This window comes from Mirounga leonina, unplaced genomic scaffold (assembly GCF_011800145.1).
Source record: "Mirounga leonina isolate KUSES-001 unplaced genomic scaffold, KU_Mleo_1.0 Mir_129, whole genome shotgun sequence".
Taxonomy (NCBI): domain Eukaryota; kingdom Metazoa; phylum Chordata; class Mammalia; order Carnivora; family Phocidae; genus Mirounga; species Mirounga leonina.
Genome location: NW_023270323.1, coordinates 18,765,210 through 18,781,739, shown reverse-complemented (window position 1 = coordinate 18,781,739; position 16,530 = coordinate 18,765,210). Strand labels below are relative to the sequence as shown.

The window sequence follows — 16,530 nt, the reverse complement described above, 5'->3', positions numbered from 1 at the left end:
ATTACAGCCAGCACTTGGGGGACTATTTCATCCATGACCTCCCCAAAGCTATCCCTTCAAATTAGTGTTTGGATTGCTGCCCAGCCTTGCCAAACATTCAGGGAGACAAGCCTGAAATATGTTTTCCTAAAAGAGTGCTGGAATGCTTTTCCCTGTTCTTTGCCCCACAAATTAGCTTGGGAAAAGGACCATCAATCCCCTTTCTTTTCCTTTTTACTAATTTAATCCCATCACCAGATAATGTCAGGTCTGAGAAGATAGTGCTTGAAGATTCCCGGAAAAAGAAAGTGGCAAGTGGTAATGCCCTCGTGCCCACATCCGATTGAATAGAGGAGCTCAGAGGGAGAGATCAACTCTCTCTGCCTGTCTGGGAGGCTAAAAGGAGTACTAATTTATGTGTGTGAAGGAAGAAATGACTATTGAATTTCACAGCCTTGTTCTCTTCAAAGTAGAGAATGTAATTATAATATGCACTGAACATTCCCAGATAGTTAGTATTCTGGATCTATAACTTCATAACAGGAACAAATAATATGAAGAAAAATTATTTTATTGTTCCGTCAGCAAGCCAGGCAAATACTTTATGACCTTGTCTTTCCTTTGGACTTATGTCAACAGCCAGGCGGACTTGTTAGTTGGCTATGCAGAAGAATATATTTAAGATGTTGTCTGTAGAATGTGCTTTTGTTCCATGTCAAAATCTCATCTTTTCTAAAGGTATTAATGAGGTTAAGATGACACAGCTAAAACCAGGTCTGGGAGCATTACTTTGTGGATCTATTATTCCTTGACTTTACAAAGGTCTCTTTGCCGCTAAAGTGTTTATAAAAAACAAGGCTTTTGTAAATGGGTATAGAAAACACTAGGAAATTACATATATTATATATATATATAATTATTACTATTATATTAAAATTATATAATATATATATATCAGCATGTGCCAAACCCCTTACCCCTTGATCTCTAGCCTTCCTCTTCTGAGAGCAGCATCATGGGGGACTTATTGACTTCTTTCCCAAGAGAGAGGTGGGAGCAATTTGTCTCCATCACTCTGTGCACTTTGGATCACCATCTGATCATCTTCTGTGGCTTTGACATCAAGCATTGGAGACTCCCTACCAAGTGTTTGTTGCTATTCCCATAATTTTCAAGCTTATTGTGAAGGGAGAATCTCCTGCCTCATTTTATGTCTCTTGAGTTACATAATAGATTCACATCATTAGAGAGCTTGAAGATACCAAAGAGATTAACCAACACAGCCCTCTCATTTTACAGATGAAAAAAAATGTTGGTGATTGACAGGTTGTTATTGTAATTAATTTTTGTGGTCTCTGTCTGAAAGGTGGTGTGATTGCAAATGTTTAAGAAACAACTGTTAGTGTTTCTTAGTAGCAACAGAACAAGCTCGTTTTAATGAAGTGAAATGTCAAGATGCTTAGAAGCAACCTCCTAACTTTTAATAAGTAGAATAAAGAAGTTCACTTCAAGTTGTTTTATATGCAACCTTCACATTTTACTATACTTAAGACATATAAATGATTGATTTGATATTTTAAACAGTATTTGCTTTCTTTTTTTTTAAATTTTTTTATTCTTATGTTAATCCCCATACATTACAACATTAGTTTTAGATGAAGTGTTCCATGATTCATTGTTTGTGCACAACACCCAGTGCTCCATGCAGAATGTGCCCTCCTCAATACCCACCACCAGGCTAACCCATCCTCCCACCCCCCTCCCCTCTAGAACCCTGTTTGTTTTTCAGAGTCCATCGTCTCTCATGGTTCGTCTCAGTATTTGCTTTCTGATGACAAAAGTAAAAATATGTTTATGGTGAAAATTCAAAAAATAAAAAAGTGTACAAGCAGAAAAAACATCACTAGTAATTCCCAAACTATGAAAATCACTATTACTGTTTTCTCAGTTTTTTGGAGAGGGGGTAGCAGTGGAGATGGATAGGTGGGTTGAGATCTATGTTCTGACAGAATTGTGATTACACTGCGTGTACAGTTTATGTCTTACTATTTAATATAACATATTGTGAATAGTCCCCTGGCATACCCTTGGAGAACATGATTCCCTATTATTAGGTATTTGGGTAGCTTCTAATTTTCATGAAAATATTTCCAATCTTGCTATAAAGAACAACGAAATAGAATTCCTTGTATTTAAACTTTTTTTGTGTTATCATCGATCATTTTCTTCAGATAACTTCTTAAAAGTGAAATTAGTAGGTCAAAGCATCTGAAGATTTTGAGTATTAAAGCTGTGACATCTGTAGTCATTAAAATTCAGTTTTAAGTCGTCTGTGTCTAATGAGAAATCCAGTGGAAGTATCATGGGTAGTGCAGCCTCTTTTCAAATATGCTTACCTTGGGTAGGCCCCACGTGGCTGAGTATTCCAGGTGCTGTAGTGAAGGAAGGCTTTGTGAAGGAGAAAATCTCACCCCACTGCAGCTTCACCAACACTATGAATTTTAAAAACTTTCCTATATCTGATATTAAGAAGTATTATCCAATTTTACTTTAATTAATATTTCTTTGCAATTAATAATGTTAAATATTCTATAAGCTTATTGTTATTTTTATGCTGGGTTTTTTTCTTATTGCTTGTAAATGCTTTTATATAATAGAGTTTAGTTCTAATTAATATAATTTATAATTTTTATTGGTTTGTCATTTGCCATATAATTTTATGTATAAATTTATTTTTTTAAAGATTTTATTTATTTATTTGAGAAAGAATGAGATAGAGAGAGAGCATGCGAGGGGGGAGGGTCAGAGGGAGAAGCAGACTCCCTGCTGAGCAGGGAGCCTAACACGGGACTTGATCCCGGGACTCCAGGATCATGATCTGAGCCGAAGGCAGTCGCTTAACCAAATGAGCCACCCAGGTGCCCCTGTATAATGTATTTTTGAGAGACTTTTAAAATTTTAACTCATTAGAACCTATCAATTTTTCTCTTATAGTTTCTTTGCTTTTATGCTTAGGCTTTTCAAAGTATAAAGGTCAATTGCTTCCTATCTTTTATTAGTCAGCAGTTTATTAGCAAGTTGTGGGCTTGCCCATTTATATGCTGTGCTAAATTTGAAATTTTATATTTAATTATAGCAGAAGTAAAAATTGGTGGTAGAGGACTTGGCCTTGATATTAGGTCCATTTCTACAGTCACAGTTGGCACATAGGTGCGAAAAGGAGGAGGAAGGCCATGAACCCAATGCAGTGGAAAGAAGAGAGAGGATTGAGCATCCTCTACCTGCCACCTCCCCCCCAACTCTTTAACAAACTACCTCATTTAATCCTTATAATAACCCAGTGAAGGGGGTGTTGTCATACCATTTCAGTTTTTCAGACCAGGAAGCTGAGATTTAGAAAGATTAAGTCACTCACAGTTCCCAAGGCAGGGAGGGCTGAGACGGGAGCCTCCAAGGAGACCCTCAGTTCATCTGACTCTGCATACTTGCATTTTTGTTCTCTTGTGCTTCAGTAAGTCTGGCTAGAAGAAAGTAATCTTTGTGATAGTGAGGTGAGGACTCAGTTCCCAAATAAAAGGATGACTGTGACTACCTATTACTACCATTATTATAATAATAGTACAGGTTATTAGTAATTCCAAAATGTCAGACTTGGCGTGCTTGCAACCTGGCTATAATTTGCAGAATAAAGGGGTACTGACTTGTTTAGGTAGGACAGAGTTCTTTTGTGTTTGAGAGAGATGAATAACTACTCTGGATGCTGGCTTGAGGAGAGGCAAGAGGACATTTATTTTCTGTGCTTTTCAGTCACACAGTTGTAATAGCCAGATTATATTTAATTGAGCACCTGGAATGTGTGATGTTTTTAATAGAAATATATATATGATTTGGGCTGAATCAATTGTCATCATATGCTACACTTAGAGGCAAAGGATAGCAGTTTCCAGTATTTAAGAAAATGTTATAGGAGGAAAGTTTCATTCATTAAGCTTATTTCCCCCCTGCATCTTGTAAAAGGCCACCATTATTCCATTCTGCCATTGAAAACATAACATACTTTGACAGCTACTTTCCTAGGTAGTCAACATATTTGAGGCTTTTTACATTCAGGGTTCACCCCCCTCTTACTCTGCATCACATTTTATGGCTCATTTAAATATTTTTGGTACTCAGTAAGTCATGTAACTCAAAACATGGATCTGTTAGATCACTGATACAGTGCTAGCTTTGGGAATGTTGTATGCCAGCCTGAGATGGATTAGCGACATTCTGTGTGTGTAGATGGGCTCTGAGTTGGTGCTGCAGTTTGTGGGAGAACTGGCTGGCTATCATACTTTCCCCCAGGACCAGATCACTGGAACAGGAGAGAGTAAGATGGGGAGGAAGGAGAGGAAAAGAGGAATATGGGAACTACTCAGGGTAAAAAGTAAAGGCAGAAAGAAAGAGAAAAAGAAAAGAGAAAAAAAAAGAGAGAGGGAGGGAGGGAGGGGATCAGAGTGAGAGCTATTGAAAACAATATGACCATTATAAAGAATCCAGTAGGGGCGCCTGGGTGGCTCAGTCATTAAGCATCTGCCTTCAGCTCAGGTCATGATCCCAGGATCCTGGGATCGAGCCCTGCATCCGGCGCCTGGTCTGTGGGAAGCCTGCTTCTCCCTCTGCCACTCGCCCTGCTTGTGTTCCCTCTCTCGCTGTCTCTCTCTCTCTGTCAAATAAATAAATAAAATCTTCAAAAAAAAAAAAAAGAATCCAGTAAATACATATATGTGTGTATATTTTACTTTAGGCTTTACAGCATTTTTTAAATGATTGGGGTTGGGGTACTTTTTATTTTCTTTTTGTGTTTTTCTGAAATTTCCAAATATAAATCTTAAGGCTACTAGAAAGAAAAGAAAAGAAAACTCAGTTTTTTTAATTGGTCTCTGACTTGGAACATTGTAAACCCTGGTCTTAACCTTGTAAGCCTGGAGCCTTCTTCCATCTCTCCTGAGTACCGTCCTTGATTTGTGTTAGAGGTTTGTTTCTGTTTAGTCAAATGAAAGCTATATTCTGACAATAAGCTTCTTTTTCTTTTTTCCTCCAACCCCCAGCATGGGACAGAGTGGGCCGCCTCCGTGTGCAGTGTGTGTTCTTGTACCCGTGGGGAAGTCCGATGCAGCCCCCAGCCGTGCCCACCGCTGTTGTGTGGACAGCACGAGCTGGAATTCATCCCTGAAGGCACCTGCTGCCCAGTGTGTGTGGGCCCTGGGAGTGAGTATGAACTTGTAGAAAGAGACCCTCTTTGCCTCTAAGGTATGCCTGCTGACATCCCAACATTTCTCTTTCTTGCTAAGTGTGGCTCGAAGATCCTTAATTCTGTTCCTTATGGGAACCAAGTTGGAGCCTTGCACTTGGCAGAAGCAATGTCGCGGAGAGTGAGGTTGGAACACATCTTTAAGCTCTGTCCCAAATCTGGGATTCTGCAAGTCTCTGATTTATTTATTTTGTGCTGGCCCGATGCATCCCTCTGCATTTGCAGCTCCCAGGAAGAAAAGGGAGGAGGGACAAGATTCTTTGATGTGATTCCATAAGGCCAAGGTAGTTCCTCCTGCCTCTTGGCAGAGACAGAATGAACAAATCGCTTCTCTGTGTAGCATCACTAGCACTAATTCTGCCAGCTGGTCTTTGAGATGACATAACATCTTTCTCCAAGTCACACAGAGCAGGAAGCAGGTCTTTCGTTTGTCTTGGTGGCATGTTCACCGTGGAGATTATGCCTGCCTATGAACCATGGCCCCATTCAGCAAGCCAGGGGCACACTTCCAGGGCCTTCCTTGGAACCCATGCTTGGTCCAACCACTCCTTTTATTACATTTTAGGGATATATGTCCCCTTCCATTTTTATAACTAAGTAGTAGATACTTCACGATAAATACAAATTATCATCATTGCTGCATTACATCCTCTCCTGACATGTAATGACTAAAATTCTTCTTTTATTTAATAATGCCTGGAAGCTGGGGCACCTGGGTGGCTCAGTTGTTAAGCGTCTGCCTTTGGCTCAGGTCATGATCCCAGGGTCCTGGGATTGAGCCCTGCATCAGGCTCCCTGCTCGGCGGGAAGCCTGCTTCTCCCTCTCCCACTCCCCATGCTTGTGTTCCCTCTCTCGCTGTGTCTTTCTGTCAAATAAATAAATAAATAAAATCTTAAAAAAAAAAATACCTGGAAGCTATACTCTATTTTTGCCTGTTCCTTTTATTTGTTTTAATTAAGTAATTTTATTTTTAAATTATTTTTATTATTTTGAGGGAGGAGAGAGGTGGGGGGAGGGGCAGAGGAAGAGAGAGAATCTCAAGCAGGCTCCACATCCAGCATGGAGCCCAACACCAACATTGTTCTTGATTGCACAACCCTGAGATCAGGCCTTTAGCCAAAATCAAGAGTTGGATGCTTAACCAATTGAGCCACCCAGGCGCCCCTGCCTTTTCCTTTAAAAAGACCCTGGTTTCTTTCTGATCCCCAGTTATTCCATTCCTGGCATTCCTTTACTCTGGAGAAGGATTACAAGGATTAAAAAGTATGCATAGGAAACAATGCAAAAACAATGCCTGCCTCACGCATTTCAGATGTCACCCACCAGAAGAGGACTGAGAGCTGCTTTGGGCCAAAGAACCCTACAACTAAAAATCCTTGAACAAGAGTTTGGGGGTGGCGAGTAGGCTGGCTGAGATTGTGGGATCCTTTCTTGTGCTTTAAGAGGCTTTCTCCTTGGCCTCCATGAGACATATTGGAAGCATTTTGCCTGGAGAGACTGGAGGATCAGCCAGGGCCAACTTTATAATTTGCTGGTGCAAAAGGAAGATGCAGGGCCCCTTGTTTAGAAGGCAGTGGGTAGGGGGCAGCCTCTTCTTTTCTTCTGTGGTTTTTCTCAACTCTCATGTTTTTAATTTGCTATTTAATGTCCTGCTGCTTCAGATATGGGGATACTTGCCAGGTGGATGGAGATCCCACAGGCACCCCAGGCCCCATCCTGCTACTTGGTGCTTAGGGCTCATGCACTCTCCAGCACCCTCATCCAGGTCCCCGCTGTGGGTGGAGGGTGGCAGCGTTCACACTGATGTGAAATGTTGGGGTCTGAGAGTGAATGGTCAAGAAAGAATTCTTGAGACACCTTCAGTGCAAAAAAGGTAGTTTTAGTAAAGCACAGGAAAGGACCCTGCACTGGGATCTTGAGGAGTGAAAGGAAAGCAGCACTGAGATCTTGAGGAGTGACTGATTATGTACTTTCAAGTTGGGAGGGGGTTCGGGATAGCCTAAGTCTGTAAGGAATTTGGAAGCAAGGTTTCCAGGACCTTGAAGGGCTAGCTGCTGTTAGGAAAAGGTCATTTATTACTGTCTAGTAATACCTTAGTCATGAGATCCTTCAGATGTGTATCAGTGGGCTATATGCTTGGAGGATGATTGCTAACATAGATCTTGGGTGGTAGAGATAAAGTTTCCAAAGGGATTTTTGTATGTTAAAGACTTACAGAATCCTGGAGATTGGACTAATGTCAAGCTAACATTGCCTTTTGCCTCTAGCAAAGTATTAACATCGAGGCAGTTGAGTTCCTGGAGGAAAGTCACCCTGCCTATCTTCAGTACTTGTCAATGGGCTGCAAGAGAAATTTGTTATTTTCCTACGGTTCTTTTGCCTTTGTTCTCCACATCAACTGGGTGTGGGTTTAGGAGCAAGTGGCTGAAAACCCATCTCAGGAAGGCAAGAAGGTGTAGGATGTGGGACCATGCATGAGCTAACTCAGAGAGAAAGTTATTAAGAGCTCCATATAATGGGGGCACCTGGGTGGCTGAGTCAGTTAAGCGTCCAACTCTTGATTTCAACTCAGGTCATGATCTCAGGGTTGTGAGATCAAGCCCCTCTTCGGGCTCCATGCTGGATGTGGGGGCTGCTTGGGATTCTCTCTCTCCCTCTCTCTCTGCCCCTCCCCATCCCTCTTTCTCTATCCCCCCCCCCCCCCCTTTTTAAAAAACAAACAAAAGAGCTCCATGTGAACACTGCAGAGTTTTAAACCCCCAACCACAGGGCCCTGTGTGACTGCACTGGGCACACACCCATGCAGTCAGCCCTGGGATCAGGATGTGCAGTTCGCCAAGTAATTCTTGTTTTTCTGACCTTCCAGAACCTTGTTCCTATGAAGGCCGCGTATTTCAGGATGGGGAAGACTGGCCTTTGAGTCGGTGTGCCAAATGTGTGTGTAGAAATGGGGTCGCCCAGTGCTTCACAGCTCAGTGTCAACCTCTGTTTTGTAACCAGGTAAGGAAGACAGCCTCCAAATGGATCCTTCAGAGACTATTAACTTCACTGTTGGGGAACTTGGAGCCTCTTCTGAGGTTGTCAAGGCAGGAACCAGAAGCAAAGGCTGTTTTGTTTTCCTTATACTTTTGGAGATAGTAGGAACCAGAAGCAAAGGCTGTTTTGTTTTCCTTATACTTTTGGAGACCACCCCTGACACATTTCTTTTACTCTTAGAAGCTACAGATAGGTCTAATTACCAGCCACTTAAGCTAATTGTTATGTAATGAAAGTGAGCCTTGAGGGTACACGCAAAGAAGCCACCAGCTCCAGCTGCAGATGTTGCAAAAATGTCAAGTTAAACATCTGGGAAAGTCTGTAATACGATCAGGTGTGTTTCTCAATGCATGGGTATAGTCTTGCTTTTTAAGACATGTGTATGTCTTTGAACATGATCATTCAGATGTACACTTTTTAATTCTTATAAGATAACGATTCAAATTATTCACATTTTCTCTGGGGAGCTTTAAAAATAGTGGATATTGTTCTTCATTTAAAGTTCATCAGATTTTCAAAACATTAGACTCTTCACACAAATTTGGAAGAGAAAATCAATGGCAAATAAATGTGGTATACATGGTATTTTATAGTTTTTTACTCTTCCAGAGGTTTCTATGGATGTTCTTGGCAGTTGACAGATAACCACAAAAGGAGTTTGCCTCCAGTTGAAAAATAGCTCATTTGTGATCTAAGGAAAAGCTGGAAGCCAACATTCAGTTGATACAGAGCAGTACTTTGTGTCAAATAAAACAAAATCAATAACATGGAATATTGTGACAATTGGGCAATATTTTTAAAGGCAGACAAAAGGCAATTAGACAAGAAATGCTAAATGCCAAATAAAGGGAATGTGTATCTAATTGAAAGACTAGATTGTATTACCCACACTACCTCAACTACTGCACTCATGTCACATCTCCCAATTCATCACGAAGTCTTCTCCCAGCACTGAGATTACAAATGAGCTTCTCGGTAGAGTTGCACAGTATCTCACATTCAGAGGACGCTGTAGTGCTGGGGCATTCTGATTTAGCACTTTCCAGGATTCAGTCCCCTTATGTATGAAGGGTAATTAAGCAGTTTGCCATGACTGCAGTAAGGAAAGTGGGAGGAGACATGGAGGAAACACCACTTTGTGAGACTTCTGCTTTAAGTCTTTGAAACCTTAACGGACTTCATATTGGGGGATAGATATTGGGATAATTGAAAGTACTAGTTCCCATTTTTAAAATCATTATATATAGTGGGGCACCTGCGTGGCTCATTCAGTTGAGCGTGGGACTCTTGATTTCAGCTCAGGTCATGATCTCAGGGTCCTGGGATCCAGCCCCGTGTCAGGCTCCGTGCTCAGCAGGGAGGCTGCTTGAGATTCTCTCCCTTGGCGCCCCCCCCCCCCCCCCCACCGCACATGCATGCTCTCTCTCTTTCAAATAAATAAACCTTTTTAAAAAATTAAAAAAATAAAAACATTAAATATAAGCTCTAGCTTCAAACATTGCACTCACATATAGTTTGCATTGATATACATAATTAATTTAAAAAGATGAAATTTGGTACCATACTTCATAGCTAGTTGATGTGCAAGCATTCTGAAGTCTTGAAAATAGATTGATTTTAATCACTCTTGAATCATTAAGCTTATATTTTGCCATGACATATTAAAAAAAATCAACTCTCATTATCTAGAAATATTTTTCTTGATTTAATATCATTATTAAATATTGGATGTTCTGATGATATAAAGGGGTGTTAAAAAGTTTAGGCTTTTGATGGAAACACCATCACCACTGTCTACCATCTACCATCATCTCTGTCCTCACCATCACCACATTTTTGGCATTTATTATGTGCCAATCATTAATTTTCAGAGCTCTGTAATTCTCATCACAACCCTATTAGGAGCTATTATTATCATCCCCTCCAAGGTACGGAGAGCCTTAAGTGACTTGGGTAAGACCACAGTTAGGAAGTATCAGTGCTTCTCACCTAGGCATTTCGGCATCACAACCTCAACAGACCACACCTGACTCATATTTCTAACCATTATGTTAGATGGCCTTCCAAAATGATGAGTTCCATAGCATTATCTATAGTAACAATCACAAAAATGCTAGTTACTAATAGCATTGAACATGATTGCAAGTATTTTGTATGCATCAACTCATTAAATATTAAAAACACACAAGTTCATCAGAAGAAATGTATTTCCAGGTCTTGAGCTCTAGAAAAAAAATTAATTTTCAATGTAAGATTTTTTTTTTCTTTTAAATCATAAAATGAATCTGTACTTATTAAGGAAAGTTTGGAAAAGGCAGAAAAGCAGAAAATGATCATCTAGATTTCTATCATTCAAAAACACCATAATAGATTTTTTTGGTAATTCATTCCAAATTTTTTGTAGGCAAATGTGGATATATTTGTTTTTTTCATAGTTAAAATCACATTTTAGAAGTTGGTGATAATCTCTGACAAAAGGAGAAATCTCTTATGTTTAAACAGGGTGTTGTTCCCTTAAGGAGGGATGTAAATTCATACCAAAATTGCTTGCTACTTTTGTCCAGATGCCTTATGAACAGAGCCCTAACCCATCCACATTTTTGTAGACTCATTAAAATGGTCTGCTCAGTCTGATGAGAGTTGTTCTTGATATATTTTTTGAAGATTATATTTATTTATTTATTTGAGAGAGAGAGAGCGCACAGAGGGAGAGTGAGAGAGGGAAAAGCAGATTCCCCACTGAGTGGAGAGTCCCATATGGGACTGCATCCCAGGACCTTGGGATCATGACTTGAGCTGAAGGCAGACGCTTAACCGGCTGAGCTACCCAGGCATCCCAAATGTTCCTGATGATATTACCACCAATTTTTTAATACTTTTAAATAATTTTTTATAATTTTCCCATTCCCACATTGATGAATCTGAGTAGGTTGAATTTCATCTTTGGATGTTCTTTTCAAGAAAGATAGAAGATTGGATGTCTTCTGAGCCACTAAGGGTTTGAGAATTATTTTCTTCCTGTCCATATACCTTAGAGCTAATTGGAGGGCTCAAAAATTGGGGGCAATTATAATATTTTCACATCCCAACCCTGTGGGCTCCTTTCCACTGAATCCTGAAATTTAGTGCTATGGAGAAATCTGAGGTCTGTCTGCTTTCTATTCCATTGTGTTCAACTAATTTTACTGTATTGGATTCTTGCAGGATATTTCTTTATCTTTATAAATGAAACATTTTTTCAGGATATTTCTAGGTGAGGTGTCTTTTCACCTTATTGCCTAGAATATAGTGCAGCCCTTTCAGTCAGTCTGTATTCCAGTTTTTGAAATGCTTTCTTCAGTTATGGCTTTAATTTAATCATATTCATTCCAATTATTCTCTTTTCTCTAGAAACACTATGATTCTTAGATTGCTCCCCTCGCTTTCCCCCTCATTATCAATCATGCTGTCTCATCATTTTTCACTTTTGTGTCTTTCCTCTTCATATGGAGAGAGCTTTTTGAGTTTGTATTTACTACTTCTAGTATTGATTTTAATTTGACTATTTCACTTTAATATTCTTTTAATTCTTCCTTATTTTTCTTCTCATTGGTTCATCTAGTTTTTTTTTCATCCTAACGCTTATTCTTTCTTTATTGCTTCTTGCTTCTATTTAATAAAGACTTCATTTTCATGCATCTTACTGAAGTTGCAAAATAGCTTTTAAATCTTTTCTTTTAGATCCTGTAGTATGTAGCATTCAGAAGTCTGCTCTTTCTCTGAATCCTTAAAACATTTTGTTTTGCTTGCTCTTCAGGGTTTTTCCCAAGTTCTCTCCTTCTGTTTACTCATCCTTGATCAAGAGAAATCTGTCCATACCCACTGCTTGAAAGCTGCAAGGGTAAATGTCCTGCCCCTGGCTAACTCCCCTTCTTGGATCCATAGCCAGATGCTAAGAAAGGTTCATGTCTGAGGGGCTGGTGGGTTTTCAGTCAGTGTAGTTCTACTGTACTGAGATTGGATCTTTTCCTACCTCCACTGCCCAACCCTCCTACATTTTGAGTATGTGAACCAAAACTATACTCCCCAGTTTGCATTGCTGCAAAGGCGCTCTCCTTCTCTCTCGGTGACCATGTGCTTTACCATTTGAGACATCATCCTGTTCCCCAACTTCTTATCACTCCCTCTACCTCCTCCAACATGCATACTTCCCACTCTTTTTTTTTTTTTTTTTTTTACATTATGGGCTCTGATTAGATGTAGAAAGAAAGATATTGAGGGAGGTGAGGACTGGCACCTGACTGCCTCAAACAGTAGTGGCCACACACGGGAGGGATGGATCTGGGTTGTGTTTGATACAGAAAGGCAGAGAGTTAGGCAGAATGATGGTTCTTATATCTATTTAGGTTTACACAGCAAAGAAAGTCCATAGAATGTCTTATGTTCAATGGGACTTCCTCATAGCGGTGGTAGGAGGTTGGCTGTTTTATTTTTTGGTGGTGAAATTTTTATCTCTTTCTATATCTGCAGAGGTATCATAGTGGGAAAATATTTCATCAAGGGCTGTTAGCTATAGTACACCGTAAAATTTTTATCATAAATATTTTTATTTAAGGAATATGAAAAACCATAATTAAATATATCCTTAATGGTAGCCCTACCCCAAATTGTAATAATATTAATCGTATTTTTTTAATTCAATTCCTGTGTTTACTGAGGGTGCCATATTAGACCTGGGGTTGGCAAACTTTTTCTGTAAAGAGCCAGATAGTGAATATTTTCAGCTCTGTGTGCCATTCAGTTGAAACAACTACTCAACTCTGCCATTGTAGCACAAAAACAGCTATAGGTAATATGTAAATGAGTGGATGTGGCTGTGTTCCAATAAAAGTTTAGGGAAGCAGGTGGTAGGCTAGATTTGGCCCTTGGTCCATAGTTGGCTGGCTCCTGTGTAGACTATACATTTGGAAGGGCAAATCTACATAGTCCAGAATGATAGGATTCAGACATATGACAACAACAAAATTCACTGTTAAAAAGTCTTCCCCATTTTTTCTGACCCACTTTGTTGTTCATCTTCTTACTTGCATCTCCAGTCTTGCTTATGAAGCGCTAGCCCAGCTGAGTTCTCACCTCTCGGTCAGGTAGTTCTCTTGTATCCTGGGATATTTTCTCTTTAAATGCTTTTCCTTCCTGCCCTTGTTGATCTGGATTGGTGAATAAGGATTCTTTTTCCATCAATAAAATATATAATTAGCTATTGCCAGTAAGAATTGGAAAGCTTGATTTTCCTTGTACCAATCTTGCTACAAGTAATTCCTTCTTCCCCTGTGCTCTCGAATTGACTCTGTGACTATACTTGGGTCTAGTCCATGTTAGTTAAGACAGACTGATACTAACTCTCTGCTGATTCAAGATTTGTGATCATTACATCTGTTCCCTGTTTACCAAGCATTGTATAAGTTCATTTGTTTACTACAATAAAATTACTGAATAGTATGACATCAAATATGCCTTTATTTTACTTTCTCACTGAAATTTCATTAAGCTGAATAGTTCTGAGGTTGAGAAATGCTCAATGATTTCAGTGCATGTCCAATTTTCACATTCTCTATTAAACATCAATGGCCATAATATTTTCCATATAGAAGAATAAAGAAATAAAATAACCTAAAACAAGAAAACAGTTGTCAGTTTAATCCCAGTGATTCAGTTGTTTGAAATAAATCCCCATTAGATAGTAATGCATTAATCTAACCATACATCATTGGGTTAAAGAACTACTGAGGTATGACTGCAACTGTCCAAGAAAAATTAAATCTCTTTGACCCCCTCCCCTGCCCAAGTACTTTGGCTGCCTTTTTCTTACAGAATGAGTTCCAAAACAACCATGGTAATAAAAGCTCATTTTCTGCCTCTTGTAAGAGAAAGTGAAGGTAATCATTCAGAAGGTATCTTCTATGTAAGATGAACCACTTCTTAGTCCTTAAAACTTGGTTCATTCTAACCCTCCTTCCTCTGCCTTTAATTTGTCTACCTTCTTGCCTTTCAAAAGGTTGTAGTGATAAGTCAAAGTGAGAGGCTGACTCTTTGGCATTAATGAGGGGACTGTTGCTATGAAAGTTCTTCTCAGGGCAGTGGAGACAAATGGTCTGATATCCTAGGGGTGAGAGTGGTAGAGGGGAGAAGTAGGGAGAGAGCATTGGCAGTTCTTTGGACATTTAGTCTCTCACCACTTTGCTCTGCTCTCATTCCCAATTATCTAGGAATAAAATTGATTTTTTTCATGTTAAGGAGCTCCCTAATGCATATATATAAATGTGCATTCACATAAAGATGTGGATTCACATAAAGATGCAAAAGAATAGTGAAGTAGCTTATCAGGAGAGGGATGCCTCCATTTTGAGTTTAGCAGAACTCAGCAGGAGCTTAAGTGTTCTTAAGTGTTGGTATGGTTGGTGCTCTGAAGTCTCTTTCCTACCATTTGTCATTACCACGTCAGCTGTGTGACCTTGTACAAGTCACATAACCTTTCTGGTCTTTACTTTTCTTGTTTATAAAACAGGGATAAGAACATCTACTTCATAGGGTCATGTAAAGCCTTAAAATAGTGCCTGGCAGGGGCGCCTGGGTGGCTCAGTCATTAAGCGTCTGCCTTTGGCTCAGGTCATGATCCCAGGGTCCTGGGATCAAGCCCCGAGTCTGGCTCCCTGCTCCGTGGAAAGCCTGCTTCTCCCTCTCCTACTCCCCCTGCTTGTGTTCCCTCTCGCACTGTCTCTCTCTCTCTCTCTCTGTCAGATGAATAAATAAAATCTTTAAAAAAAAAATAGTGCCTGGCAAACACTAGGTACTATTCTTACTGTCATTGTTATTATTGGTGCTTTTGTGTGTTCTTAGAAGAGGATAGGACTCGAGGAATGTGCAAACCTCTTGAGAGTCACAATGACTTTGGAAGTGCCAATTATCAAAGCACCAGGTGACTAATAAATACTAAAGGAGAGGAAATTGCTATTTATGGATGCTTGAGGCACATGATTGAGTTGGCTATGAATGAAATCTTCCTACTGTTGTGGACTTTATTAATGTCTCCTTTTGATGGATTGTTCCTTTTTTGGATGTAAGGATGAAACTATAGTCCGAGTTCCTGGAAAATGTTGCCCACAGTGCTCTTCCCGATCCTGCTCTGCATCAGGCCAAGTGTATGAGGTAACCTTTGCTGTACCCCCTGTGCGTGTTTTGACATACATTCTCACACATATGCCCTCCACCCTTCCAACCACCAGACCTCCCCACCCTTTTGTCTGAGTCTTTGCCAAGATTAGTAACTCAAAAAAAAAAAAAAAAAAAAAAAAACAACCAACTTTTTTTCCTTCTCTTTGTGGAAAGCCTTTATGAAAAAATTAAATTGAAGAGGATTAAAAATATAAAGGAATGTGCTGGCAGGCAGCACCTGGGTCACGGACCTTGGTGAATTTATTGCTTACACGTCTCGAAGGAAGAAAAGGACTATCATTGGTTACTATCAGTTTACACTTAGGCTGGAGGCCCGGGGAATGTCTTTCTGCTTTGGTTGGATTGTATGTACTGATATCCAGACACGGCTTCCCCCTGCATTACACTGAGGGGAGGCATGGGGGTGGGAAGGGGAGAGGGAAGGGAGGGGAGAAGCTAGTGGTGGTGGAACCTGCACAGTTGAAAGTACTGTTGGAACAATCTAGATAACTGTGCCTAACACATAATAGGCGCCAAATAAAAATGAGTTCAACAAACTGAATGAATGAATGAACGAATGAATGTTCTTAGGAGTGCCCAGCTTAGCCAAAAGAAGGTTACATTATTCAAAAGCAAAGAACATATAAAAAATAAATCCAACTACTTCCTTTGCTTGCCAGTCACTCTAAAGAAGACTAAATAGAAATTGGAATTATGACTCTCAGTAGAGAATCTGGAACAGAGTATTAGGGAATGAATGTCACAAATCTAGATGGGTCCCTTGAAATCTGAATGAACATAACTATTGGGAAAGGACTTTTGTATGTACTAGATCTGTGTTGTCCAATACAATAGCCACACATGTGCCAGGTTAATTTCTCCTGGAAGAGATAGCCTTTATATCTATTGTGAAGTTTTGGTTGTAAGTAACAGAAATACTCCTCTAAAAGTAACTAAAATGAAAATGTTTATTATCTCATATAACAAGAAGTCCAGAGGTAGTGTGACTGCAGGGTTGATCAACTGAGGT

The 16,530-nt window shown here is 39.7% G+C and overlaps 1 protein-coding gene across 1 annotated transcript in view; it reads left to right on the top strand.

Moving 5' to 3' along the window:
- FRAS1 (Fraser extracellular matrix complex subunit 1) overlaps positions 1-16,530 on the top strand; it is a 417,216-nt gene that overhangs the window by 167,379 nt on the left and 233,307 nt on the right. Inside the window, exons 5-7 of the mRNA XM_035004710.1 lie at positions 5,070-5,229; positions 8,140-8,273; positions 15,411-15,494. Coding sequence (XP_034860601.1) covers positions 5,070-5,229; positions 8,140-8,273; positions 15,411-15,494 — 378 coding nt within the window. The remainder of the gene's footprint in view (positions 1-5,069; positions 5,230-8,139; positions 8,274-15,410; positions 15,495-16,530) is intronic.